Source organism: Cnephaeus nilssonii, assembly GCF_951640355.1.
Source record: "Cnephaeus nilssonii genome assembly, chromosome: 17".
Lineage (NCBI taxonomy): Eukaryota > Metazoa > Chordata > Mammalia > Chiroptera > Vespertilionidae > Cnephaeus > Cnephaeus nilssonii.
In genome coordinates, this window is record NC_137088.1 from 13,211,350 (window position 1) to 13,237,289 (window position 25,940).

At 46.5% G+C, this 25,940-nt stretch overlaps 1 protein-coding gene across 2 annotated transcripts in view; it reads right to left on the reverse strand.

The window, feature by feature from the left end:
* Window positions 1–2,259: 2,259 nt before the first annotated feature.
* The window catches only part of GPD1L (glycerol-3-phosphate dehydrogenase 1 like), a 35,670-nt gene continuing 11,989 nt past the window's right edge, over window positions 2,260–25,940 (reverse strand). For both annotated transcript variants that reach the window (XM_079795417.1, XM_079795418.1), the window contains exons 3-8: window positions 23,862–24,002; window positions 22,272–22,410; window positions 17,019–17,131; window positions 9,443–9,676; window positions 8,562–8,668; window positions 2,260–5,075 (exon numbers count right to left, since the gene is read on the reverse strand). In XM_079795417.1, the coding sequence (XP_079651543.1) occupies window positions 4,979–5,075; window positions 8,562–8,668; window positions 9,443–9,676; window positions 17,019–17,131; window positions 22,272–22,410; window positions 23,862–24,002 (831 nt within the window). In that variant the 3' untranslated portion in view covers window positions 2,260–4,978. The remainder of the gene's footprint in view (window positions 5,076–8,561; window positions 8,669–9,442; window positions 9,677–17,018; window positions 17,132–22,271; window positions 22,411–23,861; window positions 24,003–25,940) is intronic.

Sequence of the window (25,940 nt, forward strand, 5' to 3'; positions counted from 1 at the left end):
GGAATGGGCGTCAGATTTATGAACGCTGTTCCCCCCGAAATGAAAAGTGAGCTTCTGTCCAGACCTTACCTGGACACTTCCGTCTTAGCTCACGTAGCTGTTACTGGGCCCTGACCTCCCCCTTCCCTCCTGGCTCACAGATACCTCCTTCACTCTGCTCTGATCTCCTAACCGCCTCACCCAGACAACCCCTTAGCTCCTCATTCCCTTCTGAGCTGTAGACCAGAATGTTCTCTTGCCTCCAGGACATCTCCGGAGCTTTGAGGGCCCCAAGCAATTCAAACCAAATATGGACGTCCTTTTCTCCCTGGGTACTTTCCATCTTGAAGTCCCCTGCTGTGTTCAGGGAACTGTGAAAAGCAAATGACTTGTTTTCTGACTTCTCATGAAGCCGGACACTGTTTATAGACCAGAAAAGTGAAGCCCAGGGAGGTTAAGTAACTCGCCCAAATTCAGAGAGATTCAAAGTTTGAATCCCCATCTAACTCCAAAATCCTGAAGCGAAGCGTGAATTCATGTTAAGGGGCCAGAAGCTTTTGCAACTGGAGGGCAAGGAACTCTAAGAAAAAGAATACGAATGGAAGCAAACAAAGGTAGGTACAGGGCCTTAGAAGGGACTTGATAAAATGGCCTCAAAATGAAAATTCAGAGATAGACATACCTATCTCCAAAGATAATGGAGAGGGAAACCAGAGGGAAGGATTTTTATTTTAAATAAAAAAATATTTATGTATTGATTTCAGAGAGGAAGGGAGAGGGAGGGAGGGAGGGAAGGAGAGAGAGAAACATCGATGAAAGAGAATCATTCATCGGCTGCCTCCTGCCGGGAGGAGCCTACAACCTGGGCATGTGCCCTGACCTGGAATCGAACCATGAACTCCTGGTTCATAGGTCAACGCTCACCACTGAGCCATGCCGGCTGGGCAGGATTTTTCTTTTCAATGTCTGCCACCCTATTTGCTAAAACTTTTTTAAAGCATGAAAGGTCCACTCTTTAGAAGTATTCCCCAGGTATGTTCCCAGGTCTTTCTTGAGAGCAAAGAGCAAGCAGCAGGTGTTTTTGCTTTTGTTAGAATGGCAGTGTCAGGATAAGGGGGAGAAAAAGACAGATATTTGGCCAAATCAGACAGAAGCGGTGTCCAACACCAAGGAAGGGAAAAGGATACAGAAACAACAAAAAATCCAACCAGATGTCTAAGTGGGTAGAGGGCACAGTGAAAGTAAAAATGATGTTCCTCAAAATGTGTGGTGGGTGTTGAGTTAAAAAGTCCAAATGAAACCTAGACACTTGGCAACGGCCAAGCAAAAACTCAGCTTTGTTCATAAGAAATGTGTTCTAAAAACTTGTCCAGAAAGTCACAGGAACAATGATGCAACTTTTTTTCAGACTGCCAACCGCCTCAGGAAAAGCCATTCCCAAAGAGTGACCCCTAGTGGACGGGAGCATCATGGTTCACTGGAAATGAATTTCCTCAGCCGAGCACCTTACCCCAAGGTCAGCTTGTTTTTCATAGGCTTTTGCCTAAAAGGTCAATTTGTAGTGGTTTTTTGTTTGTTTTTAATATTCCTTTTTCTTGCTTCAACATTCCTTGAAAACATTTCACTTACATGACCCATTTTGTGCCCATCCAAACTTTCAGCACCACCAACTATTAATCAGCTGGCTGCTTTAACAAAATTGTAGTTTTTAAAAAAATATATTTTATTGATTTTTTACAGAGAGGAAGGGAGAGGGATAGAGAGTTAGAAACATCGATGAGAGAGAAACATCGATCAGCTGCCTCCTGCACACCCCCTACTGGGGATGTGCCCGAAACCAAGGTACATGCCCCTGACCGGAACCTGGGACCCTTGAGTCCGCAGGCCGACGCTCTATCCACTGAGCCAAACCGGTTTTGGCCAAAATTGTAGTAAATTTTTACTTTTTACAGTGGGACTGGTAGGGTAGTCTTCTAAATTCTTTGTTGTTAATCTTCATTCAAGGGTATTTTTCCCATTGATTTTTAGAGAGTGGAAGAGAAGGACAGAGGTGGGGAGGGAGGGAGGGAGAGAGAGAGAGGGAGAGAGATTGATTGGTTGCCTTCCCCAAGTGCCCTCACCGGGGCTGTGTTTGAAGACTGGAATTAGAAATGAAGCCTTTCTTTTAAAAATTGCCTTTTTATTATTGTTAATGCAGTACAATTCAGGGGGAAAAAGAGCTTCCCTAAATAGATAAAGCCATTAACTGATTTTAAACAAGGATAAGATCAGTAGCACAGGTTTGGGGGTTAAATGTTTATTAAACCAAGCTTTTAAATTATATCAATTATATCCACCTATATAGTCTGTAAACAAATACAGTACACATGTAAGTAAAAGGCTCTTTGATTAGAATTAATGGAAAAACTACAGAACCCTTTGCATGCCGGCGCCCCACCACTCCTCGGGCCGATGCCACGGGGCCTTGTTATAGTTAAAACAGTTTAATGAAAAACCAGGGCGAGTTTAGCTCCACTCTACCGGCTAGGCTGGATTTGAAGACAGATAACTGTTCCGCATTACAGTAGGCTGGGATACAGCAAGGCAACAGTGTAGTTTTTACATTCACAGATTGGCTGAAGTAGTACAAATTAAGCTTCTCTTCTGGATGTCTCCCTCTTTGTTACCATAATTAGTGAGAGATGGTAGACCACAGGTGATTACAAAAATAGATAACTCATACAGTAATAAATAGCGACAGCAGAGCACAAACGTATAATAAAATTTGGGTTTTTCCATGATGTGTGGCATAGCATAAGTATGTTCAAGAGGTACAGTCAGCAGACTTCCGAGTGGTAAGAGAGCATTTGCAAAGAAAAAACCCTCACATACAAAACCCAGAGCAGGAAGGGTGAATGCAGGTGAGAACACACAAAAGACAGAATTCCTCAGCTCTGATTATCCTCCTTAATAGACACCACAATTAGCTCACAGCCCTTTTATGTATCTTAAAAAGTAACACTTTGTTACCTATGTACAAACTTTTAAAAAACATGAATCACGTGACAAGCAAAAATTGATTGACTTAATAGTGGCACTAAAATCAATAAAACTTGGAGCATTTTGTGTGCTTTCACATACGTCTGTGAATGGGGCGTTATAACACCCCCAAAGTTATTTGGATAGAGTTTTTAAAATTACCACAGAAATAGAAAAGGTCAAAAAATCTCACAAAGTGACTGAAAATCCATAAATATATAAGTGACATTCATATGTTCCCTTAATAGTTTATCAAGTGCTATCTAAGGTCATTGTAATGCTATCCCGAAACCAATCTCATTTAAGAAGACACAGTGATTCCCATTCTAATTCTAGAATTAAAAGCACTTATTCCCCATAATGTGCGTTTCAGCGAAGCTGACACCTACTTGGTTGTACTTGCCAGTGTCACCTTAAACCTTCATCAGAGCTTTGTGGCAGGCCTGAGCTGGAAAAGGTGAGAGCGAACACTACCACAGGTCATTATTCATCCTAATTTCGTGCGGGGAGAGATGGGTAAACTTGAGTTATCGAAGGTGACCTCAGCCTAGAACAGTGTCCCTTGGAAACTTTCGCAGGTTTCCTGGCCAAAATAAAAATCTCCGTCATCGAATGTGCTTGGGCCTGGCTAGGTTACATACACAGGTTCCGCTGACATGCTAACATACATTCTACACCTTTTAAGATTCAGCTTTCCCCAAACTCACCTGACCTTGCCAGGAAATACCCAGAAGCCCCCACTGCTGGGTCCCAGGACACTAGTTGCCTATGGAACACGGGTTGAGAAATGCTATTGTAAAGTAAATTTTCTACAGTAGTGCTTCTAAAATCGTAGTGAACGTCAGAAACACGTGGGAGGGGTGTTAAAGCACAGATACCGTTCCCCACTTCCGAGGTCTGTGGTGGGACCTGGGAGCCTGCATTTCTAAGAGACTCCAAGCGAAGCCGATGAAGTGAGGGCCACGCTCTGAGCGGCATCAGTCTAGACAATGCCCCACACAAATCTCAGCTGCAGGAAGCCCTCCCATGGCCTCCAGAAAGGCTGCCTGTGGCCTCTGACACAACCAATTAGCTGGAGGTCAAATCAGCCCAGGGACATCTGAGAAGGTCCAGGGGCACCTGGGTGGGGCAGGGAGCACTAGACTTGCCTCCTGGCTCTGCCCCCTCCTTATCAGGTAACCAGGCACTGTGACAGCATCTACAAAAGGAATAACAGCAGCCCCCCTCAGAGGATCTGTGAAGCTTAAAGGAAATGTTTGCACAAAACAAAAACCATTGCACAAGTGTGGTTAATCAGAAGAATGTGTCAGTCACAGCAGGAAAATCCCAGATGAGTTTTCTGTGTTCTGCACATCCTGGCAGCTCATGAGAGAAAAGAGGCTAAAAACGCAGAAAACGGCAGTGAGAGGGAGTTACAGAGTGGATTACCTAAGTAAAAACATCTAGTTGTTAAAAAAAAGAGAGAGATCAACTCACAAAGTCATTAATTATGCTGGCTTTGAGATAGTGTTTAAAAGTTACAGTCCGTTGATCTTTGAACGCATTCGCTCTTCCATTCTACCACATTATCAATGCTGGTTAAATTTTAACATCAAGAGAATGAGAAAAAAAATTCCTTCACTCAAAGATATAAATTAGGTCTAAAAAATTCAGCTGAGATAGTTCCAATCTTATAAGCTACCACAGTGGGATAGTTTCAAAAGTAATCTTTAAAAAGGACTTTTAATTTTGATTCATGCATGCAAACATCCACAGAATGAGAAATGAACGCACACACTCATGCATTCACATATGTGCGTCTAGTTGTTGCCCAGTGCATCTTAGCCAATGATCTGCTTCTCGAAATTCAAAAACGAGCCTGTAAAAATTCATACTCATCCATGATGGGATTACAGTCAAGCCAACATCTTGTTGCCAAGTCCCAGTTTCCACGTGAACCCCAAACATGATTTATGCTGCCTGACATGCTGCACGGTCCACTTTACAAATGCTCTGGATGGCTCTGGAGACAAGACAGCATCTCTTGCACAGGCTTGCCTTCATAGCAGATCTGATAGACGGCAGTAAACAATGGAAACCTAGTTGGGGGAAAATAGGAAAAGACAAGTTAAGCCATCTGGTTTACCTCAGACAAAGGATTAGTTTTTCTGACCTAACAGATTGCAGATTAGTGTGCTACCTGTGACCATCTCCTACATTCCTTTAAACACACACACACACACACACACACACACACACACACACACACACACACACCTTTTTTTATTGATTTTTAAAGAGGAAGGGAGAGGGGGAGAGAGAGATGGAAATGTCAATGATAAGAATCACTGATCAGTTACCTCCTGCACACCCGCTACTGGGGATCGAGCCTGCAACCCGGGTATGTGTCCTGACCAGGAATCAAACCGTGACCTCCTGGTTCATAGGTCGATGCTCAACCACTGAACCACACTGGCCAGGTTTAGATTCCTTTATTATTTGGCCTGTACAGGGTCTCTGCACAGTCGGCCATACGATCCTGGTACAACCTAAATCATCCTCTGCCTAATGGGAGTGCACTGTCTACAAACAAGTCACGTGATAAACCTTATGGGGTAATCTATGGCCATTCCCATAAAGACTTGTGGCTCAGGCTCTTGGTCAAATCTGGAATGAGTCCAAGTTTCTGTCACTATTTTAAAAGACTGGAGAATACATATTAAATTGCAAGGCGTGGTATTGCTCTCTCTTCTCCAGAAAGGATGAAGACGAGCAGCCCACACATCACCACGAATAACCCAGCCTGGACTGCTCCTGGGAGAACCAACGTGGGGACCCACCATTAGCAGAGCACTGATCTCATGCTGGAAGCTGGATTTATTTTGCCTTTTCTTCCAAGATGTGAAAACATGTAAGTGAAAGCTTGAAAGGGATGAGGGTGTGAAGGTGTGGGTTAATAATCCACTGTAAGAAAAGATAACATTATCCCGGGTACAAGTGGCTCAGCAAGTACTATGGCAGATGTCACTAAGGACATAATTTCAATCACGCTTTTAAACATGCAGGCCTACACACACAGCCCAAAGAGAGCTGGAAGCATCAATAGAGTCTTAAAGGCCATTCTGAAAATGATCTAGTTAGAACCCTATAATGACAGTCTATCATTGTGGGGTTTTTAAGGTTCAGAATGTTGGTTTTTTTTTGAGTCAGGTAGACTTAATCAAATCTGACTCCACAGCCTATTAACTCTGGGAAAGTTTCACAACCTCTCTGGCCCAGTTTGCTCATCTGTAAAATGGGCTGGACACTCAGGCTTATTGTATGAAATGGCTTACATGTAAAGCATACAACACTTGGTGCATGGGGGATGTGCAATAAATAACAGCTTATGAATGTAACCACAGATAAACTCCAGGAGCTTAGCTGGTACAGGCAAACCTTAAGAGTATTGGGGGTTCAGTTCCAGACCACTACAACCAAACACGTATCACACAGTAAAGCAAGTACATCTTTTTTTCCTGGCGGGGGCTGAGGAGGGCGGTGGTGGTCTTGACTTCAATTTGTGAAAAAAAGCAACATCGGTGAAGTACAACAAAATGAGGTAAGCCTGTACTGGACTGAGAGGGGCAGTCTCACATGTCAGCCCAAGGACTGCAGCCCTCATTCGGTCAGAGCAGGAGGCCTCTGAATTTGAATACTCGAGGGACAAGGAACCACGGTGATCATCTGGTCTACCAGTTTGGTTTTGTGGATAAAGAGACGGGGGCACAGAACAGCTAAAATGTTGACCTAAGACTATGGGGCTAGTAAGATGCAGATGGCCTTAAACACTGCCCTCCTGCTCAGGGCTCTTTTCATAGCAACCGAGGAGGGAGGAGAGAAGGATATAAGAGGGAGAGCAGAGTCATGAGGGCCGGAATGAAAAAAGAAAAAAATCAAGGCAAGAGGTGGCACAAAGGAGAAGGTTAGAGCTCGACTCTGTCTGTGCAGGTCGGGGAAGCAGGTGCAGGGGAGGGAGAGTCCCACATGCTCTACACTCCAGCCCGGGAGAAGGGGGAGCCCCCTCCAGAGACCTCATTAAGCACCAGCACAGCCTGTTCAATTTCTAGTCAGAAGGGAGAAAATGGGACATGACTGAGGAGAGGCGTCTGCTCAGAGCCGAGCTTTGCCTCCTTGATTACACCTGCTTTTTAAAGCAGGCAGGGCCCGATCCCAGAATGCCCGTTTCAGGCTGTGTCTTCCCGGGTGAAGCGATGAATGCAGATGGCCAGCCAACTCGTGAATTTATAAACTCGTCACACAGATCCCTCTTTAAAATCGTGACTGGGAGATACTAACCATCACCAAACACCCAGGTGTTTTTTAAGACTTTAAACACATCCCTGATGAAGACTGAATGGCCAGTGAGGCGGCCAGCCACGCACACCAGCGCATCGCTGTCTGCTGTTAAATATGCGAGGGGAGCCATGCGTGTCGGAGGTGTTTTCCTGGAAGTCACGGTTTAAAGGCAATTCTCCTCCTCTGGGGGCTTGTTTATGACTTCCATCTCTGCCTGGCCGATTTTGAAAGCCGTTTCGGAAATATAAAATGCAAATTAAAGAAGGAAGACAAATGCCCTGTCCTCCCTCATTTTCCACGTTCCTTCGGGAATTCTATGGGTAGAACGAGGAGAGCAGGGCAAGGTAAGGATGCCAGGTTGGGACCAGCAGACACCTGGGCTGACGTGAGAGGATGAAGGAAACACAACTAGAGAGACGCTGCCCGTAACCCACCTCCTGGCAGCATCCACAAAGCTGCCTAGCTCCCTACTCTCCCGGGCAACCAGACATCCCCTCTCCCACAGAGTATTACGGAGAGTTAAGGATGCACAGAATACACTGCACAAGCATTAGAGAGTAAGGGAGAGGGAGAGAGAGATGGAAACATCACTGTGAAGCATCGTGATTATGGAGGAAGGCTCAACAAATCAGCAAGGTAAAGGGCCAGGGGCAGCCTCAGGGTGGCCGGGGAGCTCCCGTGGTGCTGAGGGGCTTCCTTTCTCGATCTGGTGGCAAATCAAGCTGACCTGAGCCCACCTTTACCACGTGACCAGCCTGAAAGGTGCAGCGGAGACCGGATGCATGCATCCGTCCGTCCGTCCGTCCAAACATCCATCCATCCACACGAGGGCAGGCTGCTAGGCTGCTCACCAAACCTTCACACAGGTCCCTGCACTGCCCGCGGCTGAATTCTGGGGTGACGTGTCTTCCCTTCACTTCTGAATTGCCTGGCAGTTTATTAACAAGATTCTATCTTTTTACAAAGCCAACAAAGCATTCATTTATTACTTGTTTTCATTTAAAACGGGTAACGCGTGGGTCTTACCAAACAACCCAGAGTCCTAAACTTCCTGTTTCATAATACAAAGAATGAAGCTCTTCTTCCTGAAGCTGAGCTGGGTCTGTGTTTTGTGTCAACACCCATTTTCAGGGCAGGTGGGTGTTTCCTGCCAGAGACGTTCACGCCAGACAAAGGACCAGGCTGGCGGTCACGAGGGGAGAGGGATGATAAGCGTTTCTCCGGTCTCGGGGAGACACGGGACTTACTTGTCCAGCAGCCCCTTCTGCTTGAGGATGCGGTACACTTCCGCAGAAGTCAGAGGTCCCTGGAGCTTCTGCCCATTCAGCATCTCCTTCTCCAATTCTTCAATGGTCTTAAAAACAAAGGGTGAAAAACAATCTACGGTAAGGACCAGAGAGTCACTCATTTCCAGAGGAGAGTGGGCCGAAACCGGTTTGGCTCAGCGGATAGAGCGGATAGAGCGTCGGCCTGCGGACTCAAGGGTCCCAGGTTCGATTCCGGTCAAGGGCATGTACCTTGGTTGCGGGCACATCCCCAGTAGGGGGTGTGCAAGAGGCAGCTGATCGATGTTTCTAACTCTCTATCCCTCTCTCTTCCTCTCTGTAAAAAAATCAATAAAATATACTTAAAAAAACAAAACAGAGGAGAGTGGGAAAGCGGAGCTGCACTCCTCTGCTACAAGCCCAAGAAAGATGAAGACGTAAAAGATAGCCTGGCCGGCATGGCTCAGTGGTTGAGCCTTGACCGAGGAACCAGGAGGTCACAGTTTGATTCCCGGTCAGGGCACAAGCCTGGGTTTTGGGCTCAGTCCCCAGTGGGAGTTGTGGGGGGCGGGGGGGGCCGTGCAGGAGGCAGCCAATCAATGATTCTCTCTCATCATTGATGTTTCTATCTCTCTCTCCCTCTCCCTTCTTCTCTGAAATCAATACAAATATATGTATTAAAAAAACAGATGTACAAGATAAAGGACGTAAGACTGAAGTACTTTAACTGAAAGCAGACAGGTAAACAGGACAAACCAGCACCCATCAAATCCTGGCCTCCGCCTCCGCGGCACTGTGCTCACCCACCCAGCCCAGGGGTCACAAGTGGGAGACAGGGGTGGGGAGGGCAGGCCCGGGGCTACCTTTCCCGTCCGGGCAAAGGCCTCAGCCACCCTGCGGTTCCGGCCCCCGTAGCAGGTGGTGATCAGGTCGGCCACGCCGCAGCTCTCCAGGAAGGTGGCTGTGGACACCTGGCCCTTGCAGAAGATCTTGGCGAAGGCGATCATTTCCATGAGTCCCAGGCGGATGACGGCAGCTTTGGTGTTGTCTCCGCTGTGGAGACCGTCGCAGAAGCCCGCTCCCACCGCTACGATGTTCTGCGAAGGAGACAAGGAGGCCAGGAAGCTGTCACACATCCCTGCGGGTGAGGATGCGGGGCAGGTGGGGAGAGGCCGGGACAGGACCACTGGTTCCTGCACAGCCCTCGGTTCTGCTCTTGGACCGTGAGCAAGAGAGATGAAAGATAGATGACCCATTTATTTTTTCAACTACAATTTACATACAATATTATTCTGTATTAATATCAGGTGCACAGCATCGTAGTTAGACAATCTTATACTTTATAAAAGTGTTCCCTCTGATATTTCCAGTGCATGCCTGGCACCAGGCATAGTTATTACAATATCGTTGATTGTGTTCTCTATGCTGTGCTCTGCATCCTTGTGATTATTTTGTAACTACCAATTTGTATTTCTTAGTCCCTGCACCTTTTTCACCCAGTCCCCCAAATTCCCTCCCATCTATCAACCATCAGTCTGTAAAAAAAAAAAAAAAAGAGAGAGAGAGAGAGATGAAAGAAGGGACCCATTTTCAGGACAGGAGCCCAGATCTGGGGTCAGCAGGAGGCAGCAATTGACGAGCATCAGCCAGAAAACTAGAACGCTGATAGTGGTCTCCGGTTAAATACTGTTTGGATCAACGGCCTTACCTTTTGGGTTTGTTTTCAATTATTTTGTCCTATATAATAAAAGCCCAGCGAACAAAATGGTGGAACAACCAGAACGACCAGAGACCAGAATGACTGCGGCCCCTCGCCCCAGCCGGCCCTGCCCCCCAGTAGGGACCCCCACCCTGATCCGGGGTCCCCATTAGGGCAGGCCAGCTGGCTCCCACCTCTGTACCAGACTTCTATCCTATATAATGAAAGGGTAATATGCAAATTGACCCTAACAGCAGAACGACCACTTGACCAGTCACTATGAGGCACACTGAACACCTCTCGGTCCCTTTCCCTGGCCAGCAGGCTCCCATCACCCGATGGCGAACAGGGAACTGTGGTGGGTGGCGGTGGGGGGCGGGGCCAGCTGCGGACAGCTGGGGAAGATGGTCCTAACTGCAGGCCAGGCTTAGGAACCGAACCCGCACACGAATTTCGTGAGCTGGGTCTCTAGTTTAAATATAACATTCATACAGAAAAGCATAAATCCTAAGTGCACAGCTTAAATTTTCACAAGTTGAACACGCCCATGTAACCAGCACCCTTTTAAAAAAACAGAACATAACCAGGGCCTCAGAGAGTCCCCCACGCCCCCAACCAAAGGTCCTGACTTATAACAGCAGACTCGCTTTACCTGTCTTTAAACTTCATACGAATAGAATCATACAGCATATAATCTTTTCTGTCTAGCTTTGTCTCAAATTTGACATGTTTGTGAGATTCAGCCCTGTTTTTACACGCAGAACAATTACTAGTATTTTCATTGCTGTATTGTATTCCACTGTGTGAATACAGTGCAATCTATTTATCTATTCTTTTATCGGTTGGCATTGGGGTAGCTTTCAGGTTGGGGCCATTACAAAGGGTGCTGTAAGGACATCCAGGTTCGTATCCTTCGGTGACCACACACAGGCATTTCTCTTGGGTACATACCTAGGAGTGGAATTGCTGGGTCATTCATTACCTGTGCTAAACCTGCCTCTGCAGAAGGTGATAATCCAGTGCAGGGGTCAGCACTAAGGGTCGACTGCCTGGTTCCACAGCCCCACTCTTCCCTGTGCCTGCCTGCTTCCACGCTGTGGCCAATTTGGCCTGGCCAACCCCTCCTCCCTGGGTCAGAGACCAGCTGGAACCCTGCGGTTAGATGTCAGGGGGGAGTGCCCACCCACCTGCCTGCCTGCATGGAGGCGTAGGAGGAGAAAAGATTTATGGGAGCAAATAATAAAAATAACAACACAAGTTAACCTTAGCGAACTGTTCTCAATGCTTCATATATTATTAATGCATTCAATCTTCACAACATTCCTACGAGGCAGGTCCTCGTAGATGCGGGGTGGGAAGTGAGGAAACTCAAGCGCCCAGGATAAGTAGCCTGCAGGGTCCCACAGCCACGACCTGCAGAGGCTGGGTCTCCAACCCAGGAGCTGGCTCCCCAGTCCTCTCCAGGGGGGTCACACCTCACTGCTCCAGGGCACAGAGGGGCCACCGCAGAGTCAAGATGAGAACTTTCTAATAGGAAGAGCTGGCCCCACCCAACTGAAGAGACTTAGACAACGGGGCAAGCTGTCCGCCACCGGAAGCATCCCGACCCTGAGCTCCGAAGAACTACCTCTGATCTTCATGTCACTGCACCCCGAGAAAAGGCAGACGAGGGTGCCCGTGGCCTGGGGGCTCCGGCCACGCTGTCGGCCCCTTCACTGCAGGGTACACAGGTCAGGACCACCTCACTGTCTCCACTAGACAGCCAACCGCCCCCTGGGGGCCGGGGTGGGGGGGAACAAGGGGCTACTGCAGCGTAAACTCTTCCTTCCGAGGGGGGACCTCGGGCCCCAACCCAGTTGAATCTATGATGGATCTTGAAATCCTCGCTCTCTCTCTCTCTCTACCGCTTATCACTGTCAAAAGAAAGATAAACACACGGAGCCAGTCAGATCGTGTTTGCATAGCATCCGAGCAGATGTCCTCCGAGGTCGCTCAGCTGTGAAAGTTATCATTATCCACTGTGCATTTAAATCTGCTTTCAACTGCTCTGGAGCTAAAAATACCACGGTTTTCAGGAGACAGACGTGCTTAAGCCCTTCTCCATTTCCCGGGTGGTGGCATTCATCCACCCCGAAGCGCCACCTTTGCAGTTCTGAATGGGGGCGGGTTAGGCGGGACTCACTTCCTCCCGCTCCCATCCTCTTCTCCCACGAAAGGCATGTAAAACTGGCGAGGCGGCCCAGGCTACCGGCAGGCCACGCCGACACTCTCACCACCTAGGAAGAATGGCTCCGCGGAAACCAAGTCAGTGCTCACTGTTTTCTGTAAGTCCACAACCCCGCCGGCTCGTCCGGAGGCCAGCTCCCCGTGCCCGTGACCTCAGACGAAGCTCTGTCTGCAGGGGGTGGGCTCACCCTAAGGAGGCGCAGCACGTGGGGTTCGCGGGCTGGGCCCTGGAGAAGGCAGCCTGGCTGAGATGAAGCCCAGGGGGCTGAGTCAAGCCCACACTTGGTCCGCCGGGCCCGGCACCGGGAAAGCAGCTGTCTCGGCTCGAGCAGGGTTGTCCCTACACGTTTCTGCAACGACGTAAATATTTTATATCTGCTTATCCATTACAGCAGCCGGTAGCCACTGGCTACTGACACTCACATGGCTACCGAGTCTTTGAAATGGGGCTACTGTGGCTCAGAAACAGAATTAAATTTTTTTAAAGTGTGAATTAACTTGAATGTAAATGTAAATAGCCATACATGGCCAAAGGGGTCTGGCAGTGGCCCTGGCTAGAGACTAGGCACAAGGCTGTCCTCACAGCAAGGTTTGTCACAGCCAAAACCCTGGAGGAATCCTACATCCTCAGCAAGGAGGGGTGGTTCACCTCACCACAGACAGCCCTATGAAGGAACGTCTGCGGCACAGGCTATGGATTTATCCCCCAATCTATTCTCCCCTTCTTCCAGAGTAATAGAGTCCCTGATTCTCATGCAAGTATATGGCTCTGGAGGGGGTGTGGGGGGGCATTTCCCAACCTCCCTTGCAGCTAGGTATGGTCACACGATTAAGTACTGCCCATTGAGATGAAGGCAAAGGACTCCATTGCAACTTCCCAGGACCTGCCTTAAAAGACAGGTGCTGCATGGTCTTTGTCCTTTGCTTCTATTTTTTACCCTGCCTGGAAGGCAGATGTGATGCTTGGAGCTCTGGTCACCATCTTAGAACATGAGGATGATGAAGGGGTTCAGCACAGGCCTCCCCAACATGTGCCACTTTGGCATGTGAATCCAGAAACCCCAGGAGCCTTGCCTCCTTCCTTAGCCCAGGAAGTCACGTATACTTCGTTTCCCCTTTCTGTCTTAGAACCTCTCAGGTATGTGGGGGTCTCCGACTCGGTCAGGTATAGGGGGTTCCCGTACATAAGTATGTAATTAAATTTTGTTATTTTCTCTCGCTAATCTGGCTCATAGTCAATTTAATGATTAGACCAGACAGAAGGACCTCTTCCTCCCCCACAAAAAAAAGGGCCATACCCTTGTGAGCTGGAAGGAGCCTGGGTTCCGAAGAATTCTGTGCAATTGAGTTGTTGTAGGGATTCAGGATTTTTACCTAAGAAATACACTTCCACCTGTTCACAGTCACTATTATGTTGGGTCTCTGTTCAAGAAACTTAATCCGGATAAAGCATCTATTCAAAATGATAACATAGGCTGAACTATACACTTAGGAGTTTTCTACTTTTCTGTATGAAGTACCTCTTAAAATTTACATGAAAACACAAATACCTCCCCAGTGAAAGAAGCCAGACACAGAAGAAGATACCCTGTATAAACTTCATTATAAAATTTCTAGAAAATGCACGTATCTCGTGTACAAAAGCAGATCAGTGGCTGCCTGACTGGGGCGGGGAGTGGAGGTGTGAACTGCAAGGGGGCACGTGGAATTGCTTGGGGGTGACGGAAATGTTCTGTATCGTGGTGGTGAAGCCCAGTGCATTATATCCTTTAAAGGGACGCAGTTTAATGTACAGGAATTATGCTTAAAGCTGACACTTTAAAAAGAACATTCCGTTACTGCTTCAGAGATGAACATAAGTAGGAGGCGCAGGACATTCTGAAGGCAATGAGATGCACTGGTACAAAAGATTTTGCATAATCCTTCTGCACTTTCTTTTTATTGTTACTCTTGTAAGGAGCTGTTTCCCAGTCACATGACCTCATGTTTTTGAGCACAAAAAAGAGTGTACATTTTTCAAATTTGTGAGTATGGAGAAGATTACTAAAGGTTAATGAGAAAAGGAGTAAAACATGTCAAACTATTTGAAAAGTAAGATCCAGTCTTTGTTATAAAAAGGGGACATAGTACCGGGCTGGTGTGGCTCAGTGGTTGAGCATCCATCCATGAGCCCGGAGGTCATGGTTCAATTCCCCATCAGTGCACATTCCGAGTTTCGGGCTCCATCCCCAGTAGGGGACATACAGGAGGCAGCCAATCGATGATTCTCTCTCATCACTGATGTTTCTCTCTCTCTCCCTTTCCCTTCCTCTCCCTGAAATAAAAAGGGGACATTACACACACTTGCTGAAAGATTAGAAGGGTACACAGCGAACACTGACTGGGGTTATCTCAGGATGTAAGGATTACTGGTGACTTTCACTTTCTTCTTTACACCTCTCTGCTGTTGTGTAAAATGTGCACAACTTTATAATCAGGAAAACACAATGGTTAATTATGTAATAAAACGAACATATGTCCATTTGTCCTTGCTTTGGAAGGCTCTGACAAGGGAGGGCTTCATTTTATTCAACGGCCCAGACACAAACCAGAAAAGTCAGGTTGGACATAGTAACCAAGGAGCCAGACCAAGACTCTTGAAAGCTGCATTGGTGCCAGTATTTGCTGTGTTTGAGTCACTTATGGCCTCTGGATCTCTATCTCCCTATCTGTGGTTAGACTCGATTACTGCCAAAATGCCTGTTTCTCGGTTTGCAAAAACCACAGCTTCGATGCAAGCCGACAGGAATGAGGGTCACTGATCCCGTTTCAGAGGATGGCTGAGGGAAAGGACGATAGATAGTTCTCACCCCTCCCGCATGCACCCCAATGAACCACTTTCCCGCGGTAGCAGGTACCAATCCACGCACAGGCTTCCCGCCAACACAAATGAAAAGCTGTTTTCAGCTCAGACACAAGACCAGCATGGGTCCCGTTCATTAGCAGAGCTTTGCCAGAGCTGTCCATCTTTCTAGAGTCTTCTCCCCAGCATAGGATCTCACAGCGTCCCCATCCGCCACCCAAAATATCCAGTCACCTAAAAACAGCTCTGGAGCCACACAGACCAGCAAGCAATTAGGCATTCGTGATGGTCCTGCTGCCCAGTGGTCATTAAACTAACGAAGGACCGTTAAAAACACATAAAAATCCCAACCAACAAACATAAAACAGAGCAGCCAAAGCCAGCATCTCAAATATATAACAGGACCTGCCCAGAATGAGAAGAATGCCCCCAAGCATTTAGAAATATGGGCACGTGCTACCTGGGAGCCAAGGTCTTTGATTGGCTCTAATTTTTAAAAATTGTCATTGTACAGGGACATGTGACCGCACGTACACACACATTATTAATTCTAGAAAGTGGCTTTAAATTCTGACGAGAAAACAAGATGTACAGTTTAGAGAAAGAGTGGGAAGGCATTTTTCTGGATCTTGGTCTCCTCGACATTCTTTTCATCGTTGCAATTCTCACCTAACAAAGTGAGGTGAATGCCAGATCCCCTAATTTCCTTCCCTATGTACTCAAATTCCTGAAAAGCAGATTTTGCTACAAAAGAAATGACTCAGCAACCCAGCTCCAGGCTACTTCCCAGAGCCAGGATAGTGAGAGGGACACTGACCTAGTCTTTAAAAAGTAGAAGCAAGCCCGGCCGGTGTGGCTCACTGGTTGAGCGTTGACCCATGAGCCTGGAGGTCACGGTTCAATTCCCAGTCAGGGTACATGCCCGGGTTGCAGGCTTGATCCCCAGTGAGGGGTGTGCAGGAGGCAGCCAATCAATGATTCTCTCTCATCATTGATGTTTCTCTCTCTCTCCCTCTCTGAAATCAATCTATCATCTATCTATCTATCTATCTATCTATCTATCTATCTATCTATCTATCTATCTATCTTTTAAGTGGAGGCAAGTAAGGAGCCCTTTATTTTACCCTCCCAAGCCCCTTGCCAATAGGAATTGCTTCTTGAATCTGATCTTCCCCTGAGATAAAATGATTCTTAAAAAAAGAAACCTCCCTAAGCAGTAGACTCCTTTCCTTTAACAAGAACAACCCAACCCATTGAACCATCACACCAACAGAGTGTGTAATTCAGAGGAAACAGTTCCTTTTCCTACTCGAGGTAACACGTAGGAGAAACATGTGAATGAATAGGAGACTTTGCCCCCAGGTAGACCTCTACAATCGAGGTGCTCGCCATGCTCCCCAAATATTAATGCTGCCAACTGCCCAAAGAACAAAACACCGCAATTCTCCCAGATTTATAAACGCAAACCAGAAGTGAGAGAGGAACTGGGCCCACCCAGGAAAGGCGAGGGCAGAGCAGGAAGTGATAAACAAGGCTCTCCATTCACTATTCTTTGCCGGAGTTAAGTGCACGGAACACGGGGCCCATTCTTCCGGATTAGATTCAGCAACGCTAACAGTGGCCACGCATGATGGACTCCTCCCCCTGAGCAGGAATAAAAGGCTGGCTTTACCTTCAGAGCGCCACAGAGCTCAACAGTATCTGCGTCCTCAACCACCGTGATGCGAAAGTTTGGAGTCTGCAGAAGTTCTTTGAAGAGAAGGCCATTCTCCATTACTTTGCTGCCTGTTGAAAAGTTAGGAAAAAAGGAAACTCATAACAGCCTCTAATCTTAACTGTTCACACCTAACACAGTTTTAAATACGTTTTTCCTTATTATAACAGTAACATATGGTCATTATAGAGAATTTACAAAATTCGTTAAGAGTACAAGTAGAAGATAAAAATATTCCAGAATTTCACCACAGATGATCACTCACAATTTGGCATACATCTTCAACGGACTGAAGTATGAATATACATAGCTGTTCTCAAACCTGGGAACATAATGTATATGTGGTTCCCATTTTATGGCACAAACTAATTTTATTTTCTTTCTTTTTATTTACTTACTGGTTTTAGAGAAAGAGAGGAAGGGGGAGAGAGAAACATCAATTTGTTGGCCCACTTATTTACTCATTCATTGGTTGACTCCTCTATGTGCCCTGATCAGGGATCAAACCCGAGACCTTGGTGCATTGGGATGATGCTCTAACCAACTGAGCTACCCAGCCAGGGCCTCAACATGACTAATTTTCAACGACAGCATATCTTTCCTACATCACTTTCTTTCTTTCTTTTTTAAAGCTTTCTTTTATTTCTTCTTTCTTTTCTTTTTAAAATATATTTTTATTGATTTCAGAGAGGAAGGGAGAGGGAGAAAGAGAAACATCAATGATGAGAGAGAATCATTGATCGGCTGCCTCCTGCACACCCCCCACTGGGGATTGAGCCCACAACTCGGGCATGTGCCCTTGACCAGAATTGAACCTGGGACTCTTCAGTCTGCAGGCCGACGCTCTATCCACTGAGCCAAACCGGCCAGGGCTTCTACATCATTTTTTAAGAGCCGCTTTGTATTTTACTGTGTCCATGTATTATATCTAAGTATCTTTTTAGTGTTTGAAATCTAAAACTGTTGCCAACTTTTTGCTACCATGAACACTTATAAGCTGGATTCCTGTGCTTCTCTCTATTACAGGTTCTTGTTAAAAATCATCCACCCTGTTTCCGAGGGAGAAGAGTGCATCCCTTTCTATGGATGTTATGCTTGACTATCCACAACATGCTTAGACTCACAGTGAGTGGGCATACTTCCCCGCCTGCCTTTGGGCTCAGCCGTGGGATTTGCTTTGATCAAGGGGACATTAACAGACAGGATGCAGTAGAAGCGTGATGCCCTCTGTGCAGTAGGGCTGGTTCCCTTGTGCCTCTGCCATCACTGTGAGAAGATGCCCTGGCTCACCTTAGCCAGTTTGGCTCAGTGGATAGAGCGTCAGCCTGTGGACTGAAGGGTCCGGGTTCAATTCCGGACAAGGGCACATGCTGAGTTGCAGGCTCGATCCCCACCAGGGGGCGTGCAGGGGGAAGCTGATCAATCATTGATGTTTCTATCTCTCTCTCCCTCTCCATTCCTCTCTGAAATCAATAAAAATATATATTAAAAAAAGAAAAGAAGAAGATGCCCTGGCTCGCCCACAAGGCCCACCAGGAGGGTGACAGACACATGGAGCAGAGCCACCTGGCTGTCTCAGCCAAGATCTGCCAACCCCCAGAGGCCCACGGACGTGGTAGCTGTACTTATTTTGTATGCCACTGAGATCCTGTGATTATTACTTGGCATCACTATGGCAATGGAGAAAGGATGCAACACCGACAAATATTTTCACACAGAACTGCATTCAGAGTCCTTGTTTTTGCTACCGCTAGATCCCCCTCCCATAGGACAGTTCCTAGAATGAGACGGATGCTCAGTAGTTTTTGACTTTTTGTTGCTGTGGTTTAGGGACTTGGGGTTAAAAACAAACAGAAGTAAAATGTTATACAGAAAACCTGATGTGAAGGGTGCTCTGGTTGTTGGGGGCTTAGCGGGGAGGGCTTAGCTCTAGAAATCAGATGATAAACCCACCAGCCAAGTCCTGGCTCCCAAGTCCAACGTCTCCACCAGATGGCAGACAGCTCACTGAAGGCTACAGTACTAGGGCTCTGCCTGCCTCTAGGCCAGCGATCGCCAACTTTGGTTTTCAAGGAAATTTTCCATAACAAGATGTCTAAAATATCTACACCCAATACCTAGAAACACCTTTTCTATTCTACATGCATTGCTATTATCAATTTAGCCGAGTTCTCCTTTTTCCAAATATAACTGTGTCAGTTTGAGCAAACTGTCCTCTTCCTTTTTTTTAAACAGTCACCAGAGCACCTGGGTGATTCTGTGCAATCCTGTTTCATCACCCGGGTTGGGTCAGCGAGCCCCCAGCCTCCACACCATGACATCACTGCTGTCTCTCTCCTCTGTCCCTCACCATGGCCACTGCTCAGTGCCTCCGACATGAAGGATGCTTCTGAGCATCACATGACGTTCATCGAGCTGCTGCTGCTGTGAGCCACCTGAGAAACAGGCCGGGAGAAGGGCGCTCTCCATTTGCCACAGACACAAAGTGGGATCTGTCAGTTCTTCTGCGGCAGCAAATTATTCAGTGTTGACTAGAGAGATGAGCTTGATTTACAGCAATCAACACTGTTTCTCAAGTGTACTTGGAGATTATTTTAAATCATGGATAAGAAAGCCCTAACCGTATTATGATTATTACCAGTCATAAGCAGTAATGTGGCCAGCAGGGCCCCAGACCATCTGGTACGAAACAGGTAATGCCCTACCGCCATGTGGAAGGCCGCTCCAAACTCAGTGTGAACCAAAGGACAGGAAAACCCCCTTCTCTTTCATGCCAAGTCAGGGAGAGAGTCAACCTCTTTAATGACTCCTTTGAAACCCTGGACACAATCCAGGGGTCAAAACCCTCAACACAATCCAGGGGTGAGTGGAGAGACTGTGGGGACACAGATGAAATTAAAAATGGTTAGTCCTGGCCAGGTAGCTTACTTGGTTAGAGCGTGCCTGACACATAATAGGCTTTGAAAAATATTTGGGGGACGACTGAGTAGAAGTATTATTGGATTCTGCGAGATCAATCCCAAGAATGAAGGGAACTCTTACCACAAGGGGGCACCATAGTTCACCAAGCCAGTTAATATTTATAGCCGATACTAACAATAATGCCATTTTCTCTTCTTCTATGGAAGACTCAAGTGGGCTGAAATGCCTGCATCTACCATAATTAAAAATATGTTGGCTGCTAATGTCATCAAGAAAGGGGATCCGGGTAAGCACAGCGCAATGATCAAATACAGGAAATTTAATGTCAATGCAATGATCTGGCATACAACCATATTCCAATCTTAACAATGATGGCAATGCTGTCTTTCAGTGTTGTCCTTCACTCCCTGACCTTCTTTAGTCTCTGACACTCCCGTAACCCTTTTATTGTCATTTATGATCCAACCCACAGCGAAGGCAGTGGAAGCCCTGGGTAAACAGAAGCCAGAGGGAAAGAGGTGGACTTCTGTGCATTTGTCTGTCTTTACAAACCAAAAGGGCCTATTGCGCCCCACTGGAAACCTTCCTACAGCAAACAGAGCTTAGAGGCAGGTAAAAATCCTCACCAAAACCTATAGGTAGACACAAGGTTTAAATCAGGGATTGGCGCGCAAGGCTCCGCCTTATGGAATGATTGGGATAACCAGTCAATTCCAACCAACTAATTGGCAAAACTGATTGCCAATCGATTATTGGCAAATAGGACTGTGTTGGAACAACTGGTTAACCATTTTTTTTTTTTGGAAAAACTGAATTGCATAATAATTTCACAGGCTATATTAAATCACAGATGGATAAAAGAATTAACTGTGAAAAAATAAAACCTTTATATACAGTGGTATATATGCATATGTACATTTTTTTTCTGGAAGGATACTTAGAAGCTGCTAACAGTGATTCCCTTTGGGAAGAGGGAGTAGATGGGAAATTACCATCTTAATTCTAATTTTGTACCTTCTTATATGTTTGAGTTGCTTTATCTGTGGCTCTATCACTTTTGAAAATATCAACCTGGGAAATGGTGTTCTAGGCCACTTTGTTTTCTTTTTTATATTATTTGTGATACCTCTCCTCTCCAAAAATATTATTTCTCAAAAAAAGTTTTAAGTGTCCACACATATTGGATTGTCAATGGAATACTATGCAGCTATGAAGATGTATGTTGATGGACTTTTTAAAAGTTGTTATATATTAATAAAGCAACTATAACATAATATGGATTTAAATTACAAACCATAAACTTTGTGGACAAACAGAAAAAAATAATGGAAATCAAGTGAAATAATAAAAATGGTTTTGTTTTGATTACCTCTGTTTTCCACACTAATGACATAATATCAATGCAATTAAAAATAAAGCAAAAAATGCAAAAAAAAAAAAAGTGAAATTGCAGGCATGTATCGGACTCAGAAGCTACATCTCCCATGCATCCCATCTTAGTCAGGAGAGCCTGACCTCCCTCAGAGCTTCCAGTTACAAGTCTGCCAGGGCGAGATGACTCACACTGCCCGAGTGTTTGACAAGGGTGGAAGTAAGTTCTCAAGTGGTAGAGACGTTTAAATAAACTCTTGCAAAACAACTGCAAATACAAACATATTCCTCTTCTACGAGCCCTTTACTATGGTACACGAGCACCTGAGAATTCCAAAGCCCTAAAGAAACAAATTTTTTTTACATCAAGGTTGTATATAAGACTAGAAAGAACTTTCTCTTTCAGGAAACAGGAGATCCTAGTGCATGCCTGGGTTCTGTATGAGCTGTGTGATTTTGGGGCAGGTAATTTACCAGTATCCCCTGAGCCTCAGCTTATTCACCTGGAAACAGGGATCATTCCCACCCATTTTCAGACCTCAACGGAACCCAATGATGATCCAGATACTGGCATCTGTGAGTAAAGAAAAGCTGGCTTTCTAAGGCCAGGGGAGCCCCACCACGGACGTAACCACCTGCTCGTTGGCACAAGCAAACCTTTATTTCTGTGTTTAACCTCGATAACGTTACGGGGTCATGACGGGTCAAAATGGTCCTCATGGTTTTCCTTTCATCCTGGAAGTTGCTGAAACACTTCAGTTCCACAGAAGGGCCTCTTTGCATAAAATCCCAACCCCCTATAGGTCCACCACAGGAATGTGAAGGGGACAGGGAAAAGTCCACTCCAGGAAATCTCAGACAGGGGAAATGTACAGGTAAAAATACCAGAGGCCCAGGTCCCCGCGCCCCGCAGCTCACCGATGGTGGTCTCACAGAACTTCTCCGCCGCCACCTCGTTGGCAATGTTGGCTCCCATCAGCACACTGATGTCAATGCCCATCTTCTCTCGGATGATGTCGGAGATGAGTTTCAGCCCCTGGGGGCCCTCGTCTATGCCCTATAAGGAGGTCAAGAAGTTAGGGAAAAACAAACCACCCATAGAGAAGAGGTATGGGATCACTGCTTTGTAAGTTATCTAGATTAAGACATCCAATAGTATGTACATCTTGAAAAATATCTCTGGCAAGAGAAAACACATATGCTGAGAACGTGCTGCTTAAAGAATAACAAGAAGATGAACATGTGGAACCACCCAGGTTAAGATACAGAACATTACCAACACCACTGAAATCCCCTGTGTCTCTCCCCAAGTCCATCCATTCTCCAGGGTGAACCACCATCCTAAATTCTACATGCACCGCTTCCTTGTTTTTCTTTCTTTCTTTTTTTTAATTCCTTTTTTAAAAAATTTATTGATTTTAGAGAGGAGAGAGAAGAAACACCGATTTGTTGTTCCATTTATTTATATTCATTGGTTGATTTTTTAAAAAATGTAATTTTGTTAATTTCAGAGAGGAAGGGAGAGAGAGAGAGAGAGAGAGAGAGAGAGAGAGAGAGAGAGAGAAACATCAATGATGAGAGAGAATCATTGATTGGCAGCCTCCTGCATGCCCCCTACTGGGGATCAAGCCCGCAACCTGGGCATGTGCCCTTGATCGGAATAGAACCCGGGACCCTTCAGTCCACAAGCCGACACTATCCACTGAGCCAAACCAACTAGGGCCTCTGTCTGTCTTTCCCTCTCTCTTCCACTCTCTCTAAAAATATAGTCAGGTGAAGGTTAAAAAAAATTATTTTTATAAAAGTAACAGATGTGCCGTTTTATTAATGCAATTAGAAAGAGATGTCATGGCAGGTCTAACAATTATTGTAATTTCAAAGTAGCGATGAGCATAAATGACCCTTGAGCTATTTGACATGAACATATCCCCAATTTCTATTGACAAGAGGGTCCCAGGTCCTGCTAATAATGTTACTGAAACTCTGCCTTGTGGTTTTCCTCTGCAAATGAGGAAAATGCTCATTTTAGTTAGAGGTTAAAACTAATAAAAATGCAATTTCTCCCCCACAGTTAAAACAATGGACCTCCTGAATTCTGTCCATGGATCTGTGGCGGTGGTTCGTGGGCTGCTAGTTAAAAACTCCCTCTTTAGGGAAAATACCAGGCGTGGGAACTAATACAGACCACTGGTGATTTCCAGAATGTGGGTGAGACCCAGGACCTGGTCTAGAAGGTTCTTTCTGACAACAAGGCCCACCAGGAGGAGCCACCCCCACATCGGCCCGAGAAAGCAGCCTCCTCCTAAATCTGAGCTAAGCTAGGCTCCTGGGATGGATGTTTTGGACGACCTTCCAGGCATCTTTACAAAAACCAAACCCCTAAACCCTGCCATCACCTCCCCTTCACTTCCTTGTCTCCAACAGATGAAAGGGAGAGGAGGCGACATTTCCCAGGAACTAACGTCTGGCGACGTTTTCCTGCCCCAGTCACCATCTCGGGCACGTCACCTTGATGAGCGTGATTCCCCGCGCTTTCTTGGGCACTTTCCCGGTGATCTCGTCGCAGATTCTGTGGATGAACTGGTGGGGAATGACGAACACCAGCATGTCTGCATCCTGCACGGCCTCTTGGAGATTTGGGACGGCAACCTGCCATGGCGAGGAGGAGGAAACAGTTACTTCTCTACCCAAACATGCCGAGCCAAGTGATTCATTCTCGGACCCTTTATCAGATGCCGACCATGTGCAGAGCACAAGCACTGTACAGACAGACAGTCCAGGCAAGTGTAGGCTTGTGCTCTGCCTTCCTCATTCCCAACTTGCTCCTGAAGCCAGGAGGGTCCTGCCTCTCCATGTCTCAGTTTCCTTACCTGTAAAAGGAGTCATCATAATACTGTGTGGGCTGTTCCCTGTTGCTCCCCCAAACCATTTTTTGCCCTTCTTTGCCCCACTCTGTTCCCTGGGAGGCTGCTTATTATGGGCTGTTTCCCCTGGGCATCTTGCTCTCTGCCTTCTAGTTGCTTCAGCCAAAGGGGGGCACGGTCAGGGGACCCGAGCTGGGACGACAGACAGGCCACGGTGTCCCTGGGCCACGCCTGCCTGGGCTCGCAGGCGTGCTGGCATGGCATCATTCTACAGTTATACCTCCTGACAGACAGCCCCTCTTCCACGTCGCTAAGCTCTTGTCAGGCTGGTGTGGTGACACCAGTCTGTGTCGCCTTGTCCTTTCAGGGGTGGCAATGGCTTCCTGTTGTTGCTAAGCATTGGGCACTTCACCAATGCTTTTTGGTTCCTTTGATTCTCCCCACATTCGGTGAACAGTCCCACAGTAAATTCTCCCTGGTTAAGCACTTTGAGAGTGCTGCTGTGAAGAATAAATGATTCAGCCCAGCCAGCGTGGCTCAATGGTTGAGCATAGATCTATGAACCAAGAGGTCATGGTTCAATTCCCAGTCTGGGCACATGCCCAGGTTGCAGGCTCAGTCCCCAGAGTGGGGCGTGCAGGAGGCAGCCTATTGATGACTCTCTCTCTTCATTGATGTTTCTATCTCTCTCTTCCCCTCCCTTCCTCTCTGAAATCAATAAAAATATATTTAAAAAAAAAAGAATAAATGATTCAGAAAAATTCCCGACACCTGACATGCACTCAATACGTGTCAGCTCTTAGGATGATTTGTTTCCTTCAGTTAAATATAGAAACGAGTTTTAAAATTTAACACAGGCAGAGAGACACAGACTCACAGACACACGGGCAGAGGTGAGGGCATCTAGTAAGGATGCGGGAGCGTGTGGTCTCTGGCAGAGGCTGTCTGTTGGTGCCCGATGTCTGTTCTACCTTCTTCCTTAGCAAGAAAACCCCCAGTTTGGGCTAGGCTCATAAATGCCAGGAAAGAAGGCTTCCCCACTTTAACCTTGCAATTTAGGTGGAACCGGCCCTGACCTTGCTCCACAGGTGACCTTTAACTTGTTCAAGCCAATGGGCACATAGAAGGCCTCGCACTGACATGGGAATAGCTAGCTGCCCCCCTAATTCTTTCCATCAGATACTTGGACAAACTTAACTTCCAAAATCAGAACCATAGGAATCCTTTCTCTCCCCACCACCAGCATCAAGAATAACCGTGGGCCTGAAAATAATCTACACTAAGAAAAGAGAAATATGCAAATTGACCATACCTCTATGACATCTACCAGCCAATCATGAGTGAATATGCAAATTAATCCAACAAAGATGGAAGGTTAATTTGCATACACAGGCATGAAAAGAAGACTGTAGGCTCTGGCCCGAGCTAAGACTGAAGACTGAAGACTGAGGACTGAAGAGGTTTGGCTTCTCCGCTGTGGCTGGAGTGGAGAAGCCAAGCCTTGCTGTGGCCGGAGTGGAAAAGCCTAGCCTTAAGGCTTGGCTTCTCCACTGCGGCTGGAGCAAAGGCCTGGGTCCTGGGTGCTGGAGGAAAACCAGTGCCGGCAGCCAGGGGAAGGAAGGCCTATTGCACGAATCTTCGTGCAACGGGCCTCTAGTAAAAAATAATATTAAATGTCAACTGTCGGTAAAAATTTTAAAAAAGAATAACCATGGGAAATGCT